This window comes from Panulirus ornatus, chromosome 55, assembly GCF_036320965.1.
Source record: "Panulirus ornatus isolate Po-2019 chromosome 55, ASM3632096v1, whole genome shotgun sequence".
NCBI lineage: Eukaryota > Metazoa > Arthropoda > Malacostraca > Decapoda > Palinuridae > Panulirus > Panulirus ornatus.
In genome coordinates, this window is record NC_092278.1 from 27,047,794 (window position 1) to 27,064,213 (window position 16,420).

General features: G+C 40.7%; 1 protein-coding gene across 6 annotated transcripts in view; it reads right to left on the bottom strand.

Annotated features, from left to right (window-relative positions):
• The window catches only part of TBC1D23 (TBC1 domain family member 23), a 138,031-nt gene that overhangs the window by 90,694 nt on the left and 30,917 nt on the right, over positions 1-16,420 (bottom strand). For all 6 annotated transcript variants that reach the window (XM_071693296.1, XM_071693295.1, XM_071693298.1 and 3 more), the window contains exons 4-6: positions 8,949-9,153; positions 2,188-2,311; positions 1,847-1,971 (exon numbers count right to left, since the gene is read on the bottom strand). In XM_071693296.1, coding sequence (XP_071549397.1) covers positions 1,847-1,971; positions 2,188-2,311; positions 8,949-9,153 — 454 coding nt within the window. The remainder of the gene's footprint in view (positions 1-1,846; positions 1,972-2,187; positions 2,312-8,948; positions 9,154-16,420) is intronic.

A 16,420-nucleotide genomic window follows, 5' to 3' on the forward strand; every position in this document is an offset into this window, starting at 1 on the left:
CTCCAATTGATGAAATACTGAAATATTATTGTGTAGAGAAATCCAATATACAAAATGAGTGTAAGGAAGCTATAACACTGGTGTAGTAAAGTAAGTGCATAAATATTACATCATATGGTAAGAGATGCATAACATGTCTGGCAAAGTTGGCTGTGATGACTGCCTTGACTCACCTGAGAAAGTAATCATTGGTGAGGTTCATCACTCACATAAATACAGATCTACCACATTGTCTTACAAATTATGTGTTTTAAAAAAAACGGATTTGTATGTAGCATTTATGGATCTGGAGAAGGCATATCATAGAGTTGATAGAGATGCTCTGTGGAAGGTATTAAGAATATATGGTGTGGGAGGCAAGTTGTTAGAAGCAGTGAAAAGTTTTTATCGAGGATGTAAGGCATGTGTACGTGTAGGAAGAGAGGAAAGTGATTGGTTCTCAGTGAATGTAGGTTTGCGTCAGGGGTGTGTGATGTCTCCATGGTTGTTTAATTTGTTTATGGATGGGGTTGTTAGGGAGGTGAATGCAAAAGTTTTGGAAAGAGGGGCAAGTATGAAGTCTGTTGGGGATGAGAGAGCTTGGGAAGTGAGTCAGTTGTTGTTCGCTGATGATACAGCGCTGGTGGCTGATTCATGTGAGAAACTGCAGAAGCTGGTGACTGAGTTTGGTAAAGTGTGTGAAAGAAGAAAGTTAGGAGTAAATGTGAATAAGAGCAAGGTTATTAGGTACAGCAGGGTTGAGGGTCAAGTCAATTGGGAGGTGAGTTTGAATGGAGAAAAACTGGAGGAAGTGAAGTGTTTTAGATATCTGAGAGTGGATCTGGCAGCGGATGGAACCACGGAAGCGGAAGTGGATCATAGGGTGGGGGAGGGGGTGAAAATTCTGGGAGCCTTGAAGAATGTGTGGAAGTCGAGAACATTATCTCGGAAAGCAAAAATGGGTATGTTTGAAGGAATAGTGGTTCCAACAATATTGTATGGTTGCGAGGCGTGGGCTATGGATAGAGTTGTGCGCAGGAGGATGGATGTGCTGGAAATGAGATGTTTGAGGACAATGTGTGGTGTGAGGTGGTTTGATCGAGTAAGTAACGTAAGGGTAAGAGAGATGTGTGGAAATAAAAAGAGCGTGGTTGAGAGAGCAGAAGAGGGTGTTTTGAAATGGCTTGGGCACATGGAGAGAATGAGTGAGGAAAGATTGACCAAGAGGATATATGTGTCGGAGGTGGAGGGAACGAGGAGAAGAGGGAGACCAAATTGGAGGTGGAAAGATGGAGTGAAAAAGATTTTGTGTGGTCGGGGCCTGAACATGCAGGAGGGTGAAAGGAGGGCAAGGAATAGAGTGAATTGGAGCGATGTGGTATACCGGGGTTGATGTGCTGTCAGTGGATTGAATCGGGGCATGTGAAGCGTCTGGGGTAAACCATGGAAAGCTGTGTAGGTATGTATATTTGAGTGTGTGGATGTATGTATATACATGTGTATGGGGGTGGGTTGGGCCATTTCTTTCGTCTGTTTCCTTGCGCTACCTCGCAAACGCGGGAGACAGCGACAAAGAAAAAAAAAAAAAAAACTTATATTTACATATACCATGGAAAATAAAACAATTTTTTTTTCAGTTTCTGAAAAGTCCACTGTAAGAATAAACATAATATATGGGGTTGCCACACTTTCTGGGTTAAGATAAATGAACCAGAGGTTAAGGGATATGTATGTGTGCATATATCTATGATTACATGTACTAAGAGATGCAGAAACTAAAGTTCACATGCACACAAGCTGAACATTACTTACTCCTGGCTAGAAGAACAAAAACATTCAAAAATTATTTCTATTTCACTAAACAAACCTTGCATTGACTAGAATTACTAGAGAGAGAAAGAGAATGAAGAAAGGGTCTCTCTCCTGGAAGTAGATATCCCATAATGCCATGGTCGCATCTAGACTGCATACTGATGCAAACAAACTCCTCATCTGAAAAAGAATCACAAATAAAACACCATGAAAATTCAAGTGAAAAACACTAAGATTATGTACCATAAAATTTGATAACAAAGAATAACATTTAAATATTTACACTTTGCTGTATGGAAACTTACAGAACTTATACAAGTTCAATGATGTAATTCATTTTGCAAACTATTTCATCTAAAAGTACTGTAATTTCAATAGATAAATAGTGCATATTACCCATGATGTAGCATAAAGATCAGGGGTAATTTTACGAGAATCCAGAAAAGTTGACAACTCGGGATCATGATATAGGAGAAGCAGCCGGAGCAAATGGTATACAGGTCCACCAACACCAGACTCCCTGGACATGAGAAAAAGGATATATATCAAAATGCCTTCATGGTTTCTTAATCTATTTTTTACACTTTAGTCATTTTACTATATAACCTTGAGAACTTAGTGATCAACTGCCTGGACCCTTCAGCTGTCTGGTAATATCATGCCACTTCTGAAGTCTCAGATGTCACTTTTGACGCGCTTCCAAACAGTTAAATCTTCCAGTATATCTCAGAATTTTGTATCTTGGAAGTAGAAACAAACCATACTATATTCCTACTGTTTTTTCTTTATCATTCTATACATTTTTGTATACTTTATATATCTATATTGGACTGTACACACTGCACTACTCTGACATAGATATCTAGTATTAATCAGTTGTTCACTAAATCAGTCACATGGCAAATCTCAGTCCCAAGCATGCTGTATTCTCTAGATTATAGTATATTTCAACATTTCATATATATATCATACAAGCAAGTTTCATAAACAAAGCAATATAAGATTACTAAATATGTTTTATATTCCTTCAGCTTGCTATGCAATGTACCTGGTGGCAGATAACAACATTACAGTTAATCAAGCAAGATGTGCTGTAAGCACTATGCGCTAGCTGAACCAATGACAAAATATCATCATACAGCGTCAAAGAAACACCTTGTCTGCCCCCATTTATTTTCAAAAGTGATGTCACACATACATTTTAGTACTCCGTATTCTTTCCTTTGGCCTCAATTATCATCTATAGATGTCTGGGTAAGGAATTGGTAAAGTTCCTTAAGTATTCTACGTCCATGCTTTGGGTACATAGGGTTTTGACCTAAATGAGGTGAGGCAAGCTTGACTTTCATATCGTTCCAGCAGATCCTTGATTGGGTTAAGGCTTGGGGAGATCCCAGGCCACTCAAGCAGTTAAATATTTTTCTCCAATAATAAATTCATCACTTTCTAGCCTTATGGCAAGAGGCATCATCCTGCATAAAGTGATCACACCTATGATCCTCATAAAAAGGAAGCAGATGGTTCTCTAACACCTTGATGTACTGCTCTTCACTCATGTTGAGCTTCTAATAAAGAAGCACAGCCCTCCCCTACTCACTGCACCAGTAAAGCAACCTATAATCATCAGATTATCTGGGTAATTCATTGTCTTCAGTGGGAGACAAGTCACCCCAGGTGGCATCCTCTGGCCTCACCCTCCTCTACCTCACCCCACTACTGTTCCTCACTCCAGTCCTTGTACTTCTTTGCAAATGCAAGTCATTTGCATTTCATATCCTTCATAAGCAGGAATTTGGCAGCTGGCTTGCAGGTTATGTGAAGGTCCTTTTGCTGGTGATGGTGAGTGGTTCTTTGAGAGGTTTTCCAAGAAGTTTTGGATGGCTTTTCTTGAGTTCAGTAGCTGAAATAAAAGGTTGTTTTAATACAGCTCATCTTATGACACTGTAGTGACCCAAGGTCACCTTAATGATGTTGCCATTGGCTGTGTGGCAGCCTGGGACCTCATCTAACCAAATAATCCTAGGAAGAATGTGTTTGGTGGCTCATCCTACACATCTGCATCTGCAGCATTAATCCCTGACACTCACACTTGAAGTTGGCAGTAGTAGATCAAAAGCTGCCACCTTAATTCTAGATGACCTGACCCTTTTCATTAGTACTGTTCTTGTGGACTTAAGCTCAAGTCCACCAGCATGGAGAAGGTCAGAAGCTTGCAACATTCTGCTTCAATGTCTCTTACTTCCCTTTGGGAACAGTTACCCCTCACAGACCTGACCTCACTGTCTCTCAAATACCCTGGCATCACTGCAGCAAGTCAGTAAAGCAGTTGACTCACCACTAGACAACATGTGTACCATTCCAGTACCTGAAGGTATGGCTATGTGATGTCAGACTTAAGCTGCCCTTGTGACGTCTCCGCACTAGATGTCCCAATGTGACTCCTGACATTTCATCTTCCTGGCAGGATTCATTGTGGTGCCTCATCTCCGAGATCCACCTTTGGCAAGAATTGCAAGGGACATCGTCTCTACCTGTCATGAGCAGCAGCTGTAACAACAAGGGACTTACAGCTATTCCCACAGCACTCCTGCATCCCTAGTGCCTCTCCTGGAGCCTCCTGAAACTCGAGCACTATTTGGCAGTCGCCTCACTCCAAGAACCTCCAGCTTCCCTATCACAAATTGACAGCAGCCACACACACCAGGAGCAGCACTAAAGACCACACCCACCTCCTGCATAAGCTCCATGTTGACTCGGAAGCCAAACACTTCTCTCGTGCTTCTGCTTCACTTGATGCCTACCATCACCAGCAACACAGGACCCCTGCCAAGGCTGTCTCATATTACTCAAACTACTTTACTTAACCTCTTTTACATCATAATCTTGCACTTCCAGTTGCCTATTGCCTTCTGTTACCCGAACTTGTATAATCCAATCCAATAAAGCATTGTTTTTGTTTAACAAGTTTCCATGCCCCTCTCTCAGTTACACCACTCCAACAAACTCAATCAGAACACCCGCTAAAACATTATCTGTAGATCTAGAATTCTTCCTTAGGTGATAAGAGATAGGTTGTGGTGGTGGTATGACATTATCAGGGAGGCTGGGAGTGCTGGCAAGCAGCCACCTGATTGTGTATTCTAAGTGACCAGTGCACCTAGAAATCTCAGGTGTACCCACATTTTCCTTCTTCCAGGTAAAAATTTGGGTTTTTTCTTCTTTCAAAAGGTAAGAGTCAACCATCCTGAGGAACAGGTGGAAGAAATACAGCATCCAAAAGCTAAATTCCCAAAATGAAGTGACAACCAGGAGGAGGAAAGAAAGATCATCCTTCCTTAAAGATAGCCTAAGGTACACTGAGCCAGGATTCTGGTGCTCACACCATTAGAAACACTAGTCTCTGTGACCAGTTGTATGATAATTTCACCCTTAGAGTATCATATGCTTGTTCCCACAATAAACCTAAGCCGTGCATTGTCTGAAAATATATGGGTGCTGACAAGGTTTTTTTTAACGACATTGTAGGTACTTGTATGTAGGCACTTATTTCCCCTCTCTCTCTCGCTCTCCCTATGCACAGAGTAGTACTCTTGTACCTAAAAGATAAATCCATCTCTCTTTCTCTCTCTTGTGCTGACAATGGAAAAATGAAATCAAAAGAACAATGAATAAAACAAAGAGTATAAAGATCATGGAAAAAGAAAAAAGTTTCTCATACAATGTGTAACAAAAGCAATGAAAAAAGGAGATTGGATTTCCTAAATCAAGGAAAATGATGTGAAAAATATATCCAAGGTATTGAATGACTAACAAATCAGCATTCAGTACATAGAATGAAGCTAAGATAGATGGTGAACTGATAACATGCACAACGGAAATTCAATAACATGATGAGGAAAGGCAACAGACCAACTTAAGAGAAAACTCAGCTTGTGAACTGGATGGTATTCCACTTATATCCATTAACCTTTTCAGTGCTGTGATTCTCAACTGTGGCAATAGTAGTAGGATAATACTGTCCTTAATCTAGACACTTATCTCCTAAAGTTCCATATGCATTATAAAATCCATTGGCCTGCTATACATGGCAAAACAAACAAGGGATGGGGCACTGAAACAACTTGGAGGGCTCTTTCACCCTCAAGTAAGCAAAGTGGATAGTTTTCTCCCCCCCCCCCCTCCCCCCTCTTAATGAATCAGATAAATGAAGTCTTTCTTACCTTTCATGCATGTTTGCCTCTGATGCCTGTTCCTTCCAGGAACTCCCATCAAGGGGATGATCATGGCAAAAGTGTTCACTTATCCCTGCCCTTACATGCCTCCATGACATACACCATTCAACGCATTCTTCCCCATTTTCTCCCTCAGCAATCATTCATTATATTTCCCCATGTCACAGGTGATCTTCCTCTCACACCAACTCATTCAATTGTTCAATAACACACTCTCCTTGTTAACCTTGTCCTGCATTCTTTCTATATGCCTTAACCATGTGAAGTTATAATGTTTTATCTACTCTACCACTCCATAGTTCATTCCTTTTGTATCCACTGCCATAGCAAATATCTCATACAGCCCCTCATTACTTTCTTCATTTCATCTATTTATACCCCATGCTCTTCTCATATAACCCATTTCCACAGCCTGGATTCTTGACCTCTGCAATGCATAAATATACAAACAAAGAGGAGGTAGAAAGTAGTCAGATCTCTCTTCATGGATTCAATATATCATTATCCTTCAAGTCCAACAAATGCAAAAACACATTTGTTTTTTAACGTAAGACTGAATGATATTGTTTACCTCTGAAAAACTCATAGTCTACGTCACATGAATATTCACTTTATGATACCTTGATCTTCATAAGTCCAACTGAAAAGGTGCTTTTTTATCCATATCCAAAGAAAACCATGCTGAACAGCTGAACCTTCTCCAACCGTTCTTACCTGTACATGCATTATATACATGAAAGGCACTACAGTGCACTCTTCTCTACAATCAACCTGAAATTAAATTTAGTATTTAGTTCCAATTTTCAAAGTAAATGTTTGCTCCACTGTAAGAACACATCATCCTTACAATGCAGACTTCCAATTGTCAGTCTTCTATGATAAAAGTCAATCACTGCTTTAACTCCATGTGTCCCAGAATGTGAACTTACCTTCGTAAACTTTCTCACTTTATTCTGAAGTAGTTTCATACCTTATACATACCTTACCCTAAGCTGGACAAAACTCCCTCTGCTTCTTGTGATCCCTTCTACAGTATCTTCAGTCAGAGATCTACCCAAACTGCAGATTCTTGACAACCTTCTCCACTTACTTGACTGTACTTCTTGGGTACCCTTCTTTATGCACAAACAAATGTACAATGCTGTCCATTATTTCTCCAGATTCCCTCTTGTGTATTTATTAGCTCAGGCTCAACATATCTACTGGGTACATTCCAATGAAGTATCTTTTTTTCAGATGCAAAGACTCAAAATTCTTGATGTCACAAGCCAAACATAATACGGTCCCTGAGAATTTGGTCAGGTGTAATATTCTCAAAATCACACTTGAGGGTAAGTCATCAAAGTGCAGTAACATCCTGCTAAGATTCACAGTGTCTGTCCACACAGATTGAAACTGTAACTCTAAAATGTAGTATTCTGCAGTGGCTAACAATCATCCTCAAAAGCCTTGAGCACCTCCTTGAATCTCTTTGCTCTGCAGTAAGCATGAAAGCATTGAATACCTTATAAGCCTTGGACTCTATCACATTCAGCAACAATGATACTTGTATTTCTGCACTCTTGTTATTCAGCTATGTCACTATCACTTAACATTTCCTCTGGTTCCGCAATTAACATGAAACAAGCAAGAGACTGTAAATCATGTAGTGCCGACACAGGAAGTCTTCTCAGCCTAGCAATAGGGCTCAGAGACATTAATACAACCACAGAGAGAGAGAGAGAGAGAGAGAGAGAGAGAGAGAGAGAGAGAGAGAGAGAGAGAGAGAGAGAGAGAGAGAGAGAGAGAGAGAGAGAGAGAGAGAGAGACAGACAGACAGAGACAGAGAGAGAGACAGACAGACAGAGAGAGAGAGAGAGAGAGAGAGAGAGAGAGAGAGAGAGAGAGAGAGAGAGAGAGAGAGAGAGAGAGAGAGAGAGAGCAGAGACAGAGAGAGAGAGAGAGACAGAGAGAGAGAGACAGAGAGAGAGACAGAGAGAGAGAGACAGAGAGAGACAGAGAGAGAGCACTTGTTCATGAGCCAGTGGGTGAAATGTAACAGACTCTGGGTGGACTTACCAGCTTCCACATAGACAACTTTAATCTTGGAACACTCATAGAACCCACCACAGATCTTTATCTAAACCATTCGTTACAATGTCTGATGAAATTATTCTATAAAATGTACTACATGCAGCAATACTAGTTTCATTGCTATTCATAATAAGAACAACAAACATCAGATATAAAGAGTGAAGTACTGATTAAAGTACTGTCAAGTACTCTGTATATGACACTAGAGTTAGTAAAAGACAGAATCAGAAGACATGAAGAAAATGAAAAATAAAAAAGATCGATATAATCTTCACATTGGCATAAGAGACCCTATTGAAGCTTAATGAAGATGGATCTGAACATGCAAAACATGGAACAATTAACAGGATCAAAAGGAAATGAGATCAAAAGTGAAGCAGAAATCAAAGATCAAGGAGTTACCATAAACAAGAAACACAAGTTCAAATGACACACTGATAAAACACAGTATTCATGGCAGCAAACAGAGGGCCAGAAAACATATATTCTTAATCTACAACCCTCACTTATGGGGTGAAAGAAAGGGATTAAATCTTTTAGTAAACCTAAGAATATATGGCAAAGTCATCGAAAAGAAATACATAAGTGCCCTCCAAGAAAAATGGTGGGCTACTCACTGGCTGGGGAGAAAAGCAAAACCTTCAAAGGGAAACTTGATGGCTGGTTTAGAAAAGTATTGAATCAACTATGGAATGGCAATTATAGTCAAACTGTTGCAGTGGAAAACAAGAGTATCGTCAATTAAGCCTGTCATGTAATATGCACTGCATGCTAATACTGCCCCTAGCAAAATCTCATAGAAAGTAGTCTCTCTTTTTTCCTCTCACTTTTTTCCCTAAAGCTGTATCATACCTGGGTACATATTTCTCAAGAGTTTCCTCAAAACATATGTATATATGATCTCTTGGCATTTTTCCTGCAAGCAAAGGCAAAACAAGATCTGCCCATAATAATGAAGAGTCATACTTCAGGTGTCGAGTTTTACAGTAGTGAGTGAATATGGACTCCACATCACAAACGACAGATACTTTGTCTTCCTCTTCATTTCCTAGTTTATCTGAAAGAAAAAAGATACCTAAAATTTTTAGTTGTAACAGTGGAACGTAACTGCAATAACAGAATGATTTCAAATTCAACCATAGAGAAAATATTCATACATGTGTTTCCACATTAATATAGCTAACAAAGCAAATTGAAAATCCATACAGCACATCTTTGGACAATCAAAAATATATGAACATACTACAGAGGTATAAGTTTGTTGATTATTCCTGAGAAATCATATGGGAGGGTACTGATTGAGAGAGTAAAGGCATGTACAAAGCATCAGATTGGGGAAGAGCAGTGTGGTTTCAGAAGTGGTAGAGAATGTGTGGATCATGTGTTTGCTTTGAAGAATGTATGTGAGAAATACTTAGAAAAACAGATGGATTTGTATGTAGCATTTATGTATCTTGAGAAGGGATATGGTTGGGTTGATAGAGATGCTTTGAGGGAGGTATCAAGAGTATATGGTGTGGGAGGTAAGCTACTTACCAAAGATGTAAGGCATGTGTATGAGTTGGAAAAGAGTAAAGTCAATGGTTCTCAGTGTATGTCGGTGTGTGGCAGGGGTGCGGGATGTCTCCATGATTGTTTAATTTGTTTATGGATGGGGTGGTTAGGGAGGTGAATGCAAGAGTTTTGGAGAGAGGGTCAAGTATGCAGTCTGTTGTGGATGAGAGGGCTTGGGAAGTGAGTCAGTTGTTGTTCACTGATGTGCAGTGCCGGTGGCTGATTTGGGTGAGAAACTGAAGCAGCTGGTGACTGAGCTTGGTAAAGTGTGTGAAAGAAGAAAGTTGAGAGTAAAAGTGAATAAGAGCAAAGTTACTAGCTTCAGTAGGGTTGAGGGACAAGTAAACTGGGAGGTAGGTTTACATGGAGCAAAACTGGAGGAAGTGAAGTGTTTTAGATATCTGGGAGTGGATTTAGCAGTGGATAGAACCATGGAGGCAGAAGTAAGTCACAGGGTAGGGGAGTGGGTGAAGGTTCTAGGAGTGTCAAAGAATATGTGGAAGGTGAGAACGTTAACTAGGAGAGCAAAAATGGGTATGTTTGAAGGAATAGTGGTTCCAACAATGTTACATGGTTGCGAGGCATGGGCTATAGATAGCGTTGTGTGGAGGAGGGTGGATGTATTGGAAATGAAATGCTCGAGGACAATGTATGGTGTGAGGTGGTTTGATCAAGTAAGTAATGAAAGGGTAGGAGAGATATGTGGTAATAAAAAGAGTGTGGTTGAGAGGGCAGAAGGGGGTGTATTGAAATGGTTTGCTCACATGGAGGGAATGAAAGAGGAAAGACTGACAAAGAGGATATATGTGTCAGAGGTAGAGGGAAGAAGAAGTAGGAGACCAAAGTGGAGGTGGAAGGATGGAGTGAAAAAGATTTTGAGCAATCGGGGCCTGAACATAGAGGAGGGTGAAAGGCATGCAAGGAATAGAGTGAATTGGAAGGATATGGTATACCAGGGTTGACGTGCTGTCAATTGATTGAACCAGGGCATGTGAAGCATCTGGGGTAAACCATGGAAAGTTTTGTGGGGCCTGGATGTGCAAAGGGAGCTGTGGTTTCGGTGCATTACTCATGACAGATAGAGACTGAGTGTGAACGAATGTGGTCTTTTTTGTCTTTTCCTCGGGGGATACTATTTCATGTGCGGTGGGGTGGTGATGGGAATGGATGAAGGCACCAAGTATGAATAAACACATGAGTATATATGTATATATCTGTGTATGTATATGTATGTATATGTCTGCGCATGTACATGTGCATATATGTGTGTGTGTGTGGGCGTCTATGTATATACATATGTATGTGCGTGGGTTGGGCCATTCTTTCATCTATTTCCTTGTGCTACTTCGCTAACGCGGGAGACAACGATTAAGTATAATAAAAAACTACTACTTAAAAGGAATGCAAGAGGAAGACAGCTGGTATCCTAGGAGAGGAAAGCAAGGGAAAATACTGGGGAGAGGACTAAGAAAGATGTGATGGAAAAGTTGAATCATGGAAAGAAAGTGTGTTTGGGCAGGGTTGTCCAAAGATTTTTCTATTATGGACATTCCCCATGAGGGATTCCCATGGGGAATGAAGCATCAAAGACAGTCAGACAGAATGAGAAGTCCCTCATCCTCTAATTCTTTTAGCTTTTTACTTTAGCTAATCACTGTGGCTGCCATTATTTGGAAATACATTAAGGTCAGGATATAGCATAAGAGAGGTACCAATAAATTATTGCAGTAACAAATCACACTATATCATGATATTTACTCTTATGTAAATAAGGGATTAGGGACCATGTGCCAAAAAACACTTGAAATACATTTAAAATATAAGTGTATATACAGGAAAAAAATATACCAAATGATTCTCAAGACATATTTCCACTTGAAATATATTCAAAACATAGGTGTAAACATTGGAAATAATATACCAAATAGTACTCAAGAAATTACCCAAGCGATGAAAACAAAGCACAATACATTCAACTAGACAAGTATCTGCCTATTTGTCAAACCCAGATTTCTTCAGGACTCTTCAACTGGGATGGTAAAATTTTTTCCTGTATTCTTTTTGAATTTGTATATAATTATTAGTTAATGCATTAGGTAAGAAAACACTGAAAAGAACTAAGTAAAAATCATTCAAAGGATACAATTTATCGAATCATTCACTGAGTAAGATGTATGTTTTGAACCATTAGATGGTTACTTTTCTCCCTGAACTGGAAACGTTCTAAACCGTACACTTCTGTACTACCAATATTTGTTACAATATTTTTGTAAATATTGTACTCAAGCAAATAACTTTTAGTGTATGAAATGATCATGAACCTACAAAAGAGGATTATATAGAAAATATATATAAAATATAATCAAACGTATCATTCTCCCCTATCCCTGGGGATAGGGGACAATCCCTGGAGATAGGAGAGAAAGAATACTTCCCACGCATTTCTCATGTGTCGTAGAAGGCGACAAAAGGGGATGGGAGCAGGGGGGGTTAGAAACCCTCTCCTCCTTGTATCTTAACTTTCTAAAAGGGGAAACAGATGGAGTCACACAGGGAGTGCTCATCCTCCTCGAAGACTCAGATTGGGGTGTCTAACTGTGTGTGGATGTAACCAAGATGAGAAAAAAGGAGAGATAGGTAGTATGTGTGAGGAAAGGAACCTGGATGTTTTGGCTCTGAGTGAAACGAAGCTCAAGGGTAAAGGGGAAGAGTGGTTTGGGAATGTCTTGGGAGTAAAGTCAGGAGTTAGTGAGAGGACAAGAGCAAGGGAAGGAATAGCACTACTCCTGAAACAGGAGTGGTGGGAGTATGTGATAGAGTGTAAGAAAGTATACGCTAGCTTGATATAGGTAAAACTGAAAGTGGATGGAGAGAAATGGGTGATTATTGGTGCATATGCATCTGGGCATGAGAAGAAAGATCATGAGAGGCAAGTGCTTTGGGAGCAGCTGAGTGAGTGTGTTAGTAGTTTTGATGCACAAGACTGGGTTATAGTGATGGGCGATTTGAATGCAAAGGTGAATAAGTAATGTGGCAGTTGATGGAATAATTGATGTACATGGGGTGTTCAGTGTTGCAAATGGACATGAAGAGCTTGTAGATTTATGTACTGAAAAAGGACTGGTGATTAGGAATACCTGGTTTAAAAAGAGAGATATACATAAGTATGTGTATGTAAGTAGGAGAGATGGCCAGAGAGCATTATTGGATTATGTGTTAATTGATAGGCACGCGAGAGAGACTTTTGGATGTTAATGTGCTGAGAGGTGCAACTGGAGGGATGTCTGATCATCATCTTGTGGAGGCGAAAGTGAAGCTTTGTAGAGGTTTTCAGAAAAGAAGAGAGAATGTTGGGGTGAAGAGAGTGGTGAGAGTAAGTGAGCTTGGGAAGGAGACTTGTGTGAGGAAGTACCAGGAGAGACTGAGTACAGAATGGAAAAAGGTGAGAACAAAGGAGGTAAGGGGAGTGGGGGAGGAATGGGATGTATTTAGGGAACTAGTGATGGCTTGTGCAAAAGATGCTTGTGGCATGAGAAGCATGGGAGGTGGGCAGATTAGAAAGGGTAGTGAGTGGTGGGATGAAGAAGTAAGATTATTAGTGAAAAAGAAGAGAGAGGCATTTGGACGATCTTTGCAGAGAAGTATTGCAAGTGACTAGGAGATATATAAAAGAAAGAGGCTGGAGGTCAAGAGAAAGGTGCAAGAGGTGAAAAAAAGGGCAAATGAGAGTTGGGGTGAGAGAGTATCATTAAATTTTAGGGAGAATAAAATGATGTTTTGGAAAGAGGTAAATAAAGTGCATAAGAAAAAGGAACAAATGGAAACATCACTGAAGGGGGCTAATGGAGAGGTGATAACAAGTAGTGATGATGTGAGAAGGAGATGGAGTGAGTATTTTGAAGGCTTGTTGAATGTGTTTGATGATAGCGTGGCAGATATAGGGTGTTTTGGTCGAAGTGGTGTGCAAAGTGAGAGGGTAAGGGAGAATGATTTGGTAAACACAGAAGTGGTAGTAAAAGCTTTGTAGAAGATGAAAGCCAGCAAGGCAGTGGGTTTGGATGGTACTGCAGTGAAATTTATTAAAAAAGGGGGTGACTGTATTGTTGACTGGTTGATAAGGTTATTTAATGTATGTATGACTCATGGTGAGGTGCCTGAGGATTGGCGAAATGCTTGTATAGTGCCATTGTACAAAGGCAAAGGGGATAAAAGTGAGTGCTCAAATTACAGAGGTATAAGTTTGTTGAGTATTCTTGGGAAATTATATGGGAGGGTATCGATTGAGAGGGTAAAGGCATGTACAGAGCATTAGATTGGGGAAGAGCAGTGTGGTTTTAGAAGTGGTAGAGGATGTGTGGATCAGGTGTTTGCTTTGAAGAATGTATGTGAGAAATACTTAGAAAAGCAAATGGATTTGTATGTAGCATTTATGGATCTGGAGAAGGCATATGATAAGAGTTGATAGAGATGCTCTGTGGAAGGTATTAAGAATATATGATGAGGGAGGCAAGTTGTTAGAAGCAGTGAAAAGTTTTTATCGAGGATGTACGGCATGCGTATGTGTAGGAAGAGAGGAAAGTTATTGGTTCTCAGTGAATGGTGGTTTGCGGCAGGGGTGTGTGATGTCTCCATAGTTGTTGAATTTGTTTATGTTTTGGTTGTTAGGGAGGTGAATGCAAGAGTTTTGGAAAGAGGGGCAAGTATGCAGTCAGTTGTGGATGAGAGGGCTTGGGAAGTGAGTCAGTTGTTGTTCGCTGATGATACAGCGCTGGTTGCTGATTCGGTGAGAAACAGCACAAGCTGGTGACTGCATTTGGTAAAGTGTGTGAAAGAAGAAAGCTAAGAGGAAATGTGAATAACAGCAAGGTTATTATAATAGGTACTGCAGGGTTGAGGGACAAGTCAATTGGGAGGCAAGTTTGAATGGAGAAGAACTGGAGGAAGTGAAGTGTTTTAGATATCTGGGAGTGGATTTGGCAGCGGATGGAACCATGGAAGTGGAAGTGAATCATAGGGTGGGGGAGGGGGCGAAAGTTCTGGGAGTGTTGGAGAATGTGTGGAAGTTGAGAACGTTATCTTGGAAAGCAAAAATGGGTATGTTTGAAGGAATAGTGGTTCCACCAATCATATTTGGTTGCAAGGCGTGGGCTATAGATAGAGTTGTGCGCAGAAGGGTGGATGTGCTGGAAATGAGATGTTTGAGGACAATATGTGGTGTGAGGTGGTTTGATTGAGTAGGTAATGAAAGGGCAAGAGAGATGTGTGGTAATAAAAAGAGTGTGGTTGAGAGAGCAGAAGAGGGTGTTTTGAAATGGTTTGGTCTCATGGAGAGAATGAGTGAGGAAAGATCGAAAAAGAGGATATATGAGTCAGAGGTGGAGGGAATGAGAAGTGGGAGACCAAACTGGAGGTGGAAAGATGGAGTGAAAAAGATTCTGAGCCACTACCACACATCTCTCTTACCCTATCATTACTTACTCGATCAAACCACCTCACCCCACATATTGTCCTCAAACATCTCATTTCCAACACATCCACCCTCCACTGCACAACTCTATCCATAACCCACACCTCACAACCATATAACATTGTTAGAACCACTATTCATTCAAACATACCCATTTTTGCTTTCCGAGATAATGTTCTCGACTTCCACACATTCTTCAATGCTCCCAGAACTTTTGCCCCCTCCCCTACCCACAGACATATACATATATAAACATGTACATATTCATATATGCTGCCTTCATCCATTCCCGCCGCCACCCTGCCACACACGAAATGGCACCCTCCTCCCCCCGCATGTGTGCGAGGTAGCACTAGGAAAAGACAACAAAGGCCAAATTCATTCACACTCAGTCTCTAGCTATCATGTGTAATGCATCGAAACCACAGCTCCCTTATCAAATCCAGGCCCCACAAAACTTTCCATGGTTTACCCCAGATGCTTCACATGCCCTGGTTCAATCCATTGACAGCACGTCGACCCCGGTATACCACACTGTTCTAATTAACTCTATTCCGCATGCCTTTCACCCTCCAATATGTTCAGGCCCCGATCACTCAAAATCTTTTTCACTCCATCTTTCCACCTCCAATTTGGTCTCCCACCTCTCGTTCCCTCCACCTCTGAAACATATATCCTCTTTGTCAATCTTTCCTCACTCATTCTCTCCATGTGACCAAACCATTTCAAAACACCCTCTTCTGCTCTCTCAAACACACTCTTTTTATTACCACACATCTCAATTACCCTTTCGTTACTTACTCAATCAAACCACCTCACACCACATATTGTCCTCAAACATCTCATTTCCAACACATCCACCCTCCTCCACACAACCCTATCTATAGCCCATGCCTAACAACCACATAACATTGTTGGAACCACTATTCCTTCAAACATACCCATTTTTGCTCTCAGAGATAATGTTCTCACCTTCCACACTTTCTTCAACGCTCCCAGATCCTTCGCCCCCTCCCCCACCCTGTGACTCACTTCCACTTCCATGGTTCCATCCAATGCTAAATCCACTCCCAGATATCTAAAACACTTCACTTCCTTCGGTTTTTCTCCAATCAAAGTTACCTCCCAACTGACTTGTCCCTCAACTCTACTGTACCTAATAACCTTGCTCTTATTCACATTTACTCTTAGCCTTCTTCCTTCACAAATTCTTAGCACCACTGGGTGCTAAGAATTTGAACTCAAGACCAACGCATGGCAGACTAGTAAGCTATCCACTGTACTAGGATGTCACAAAAGCTTC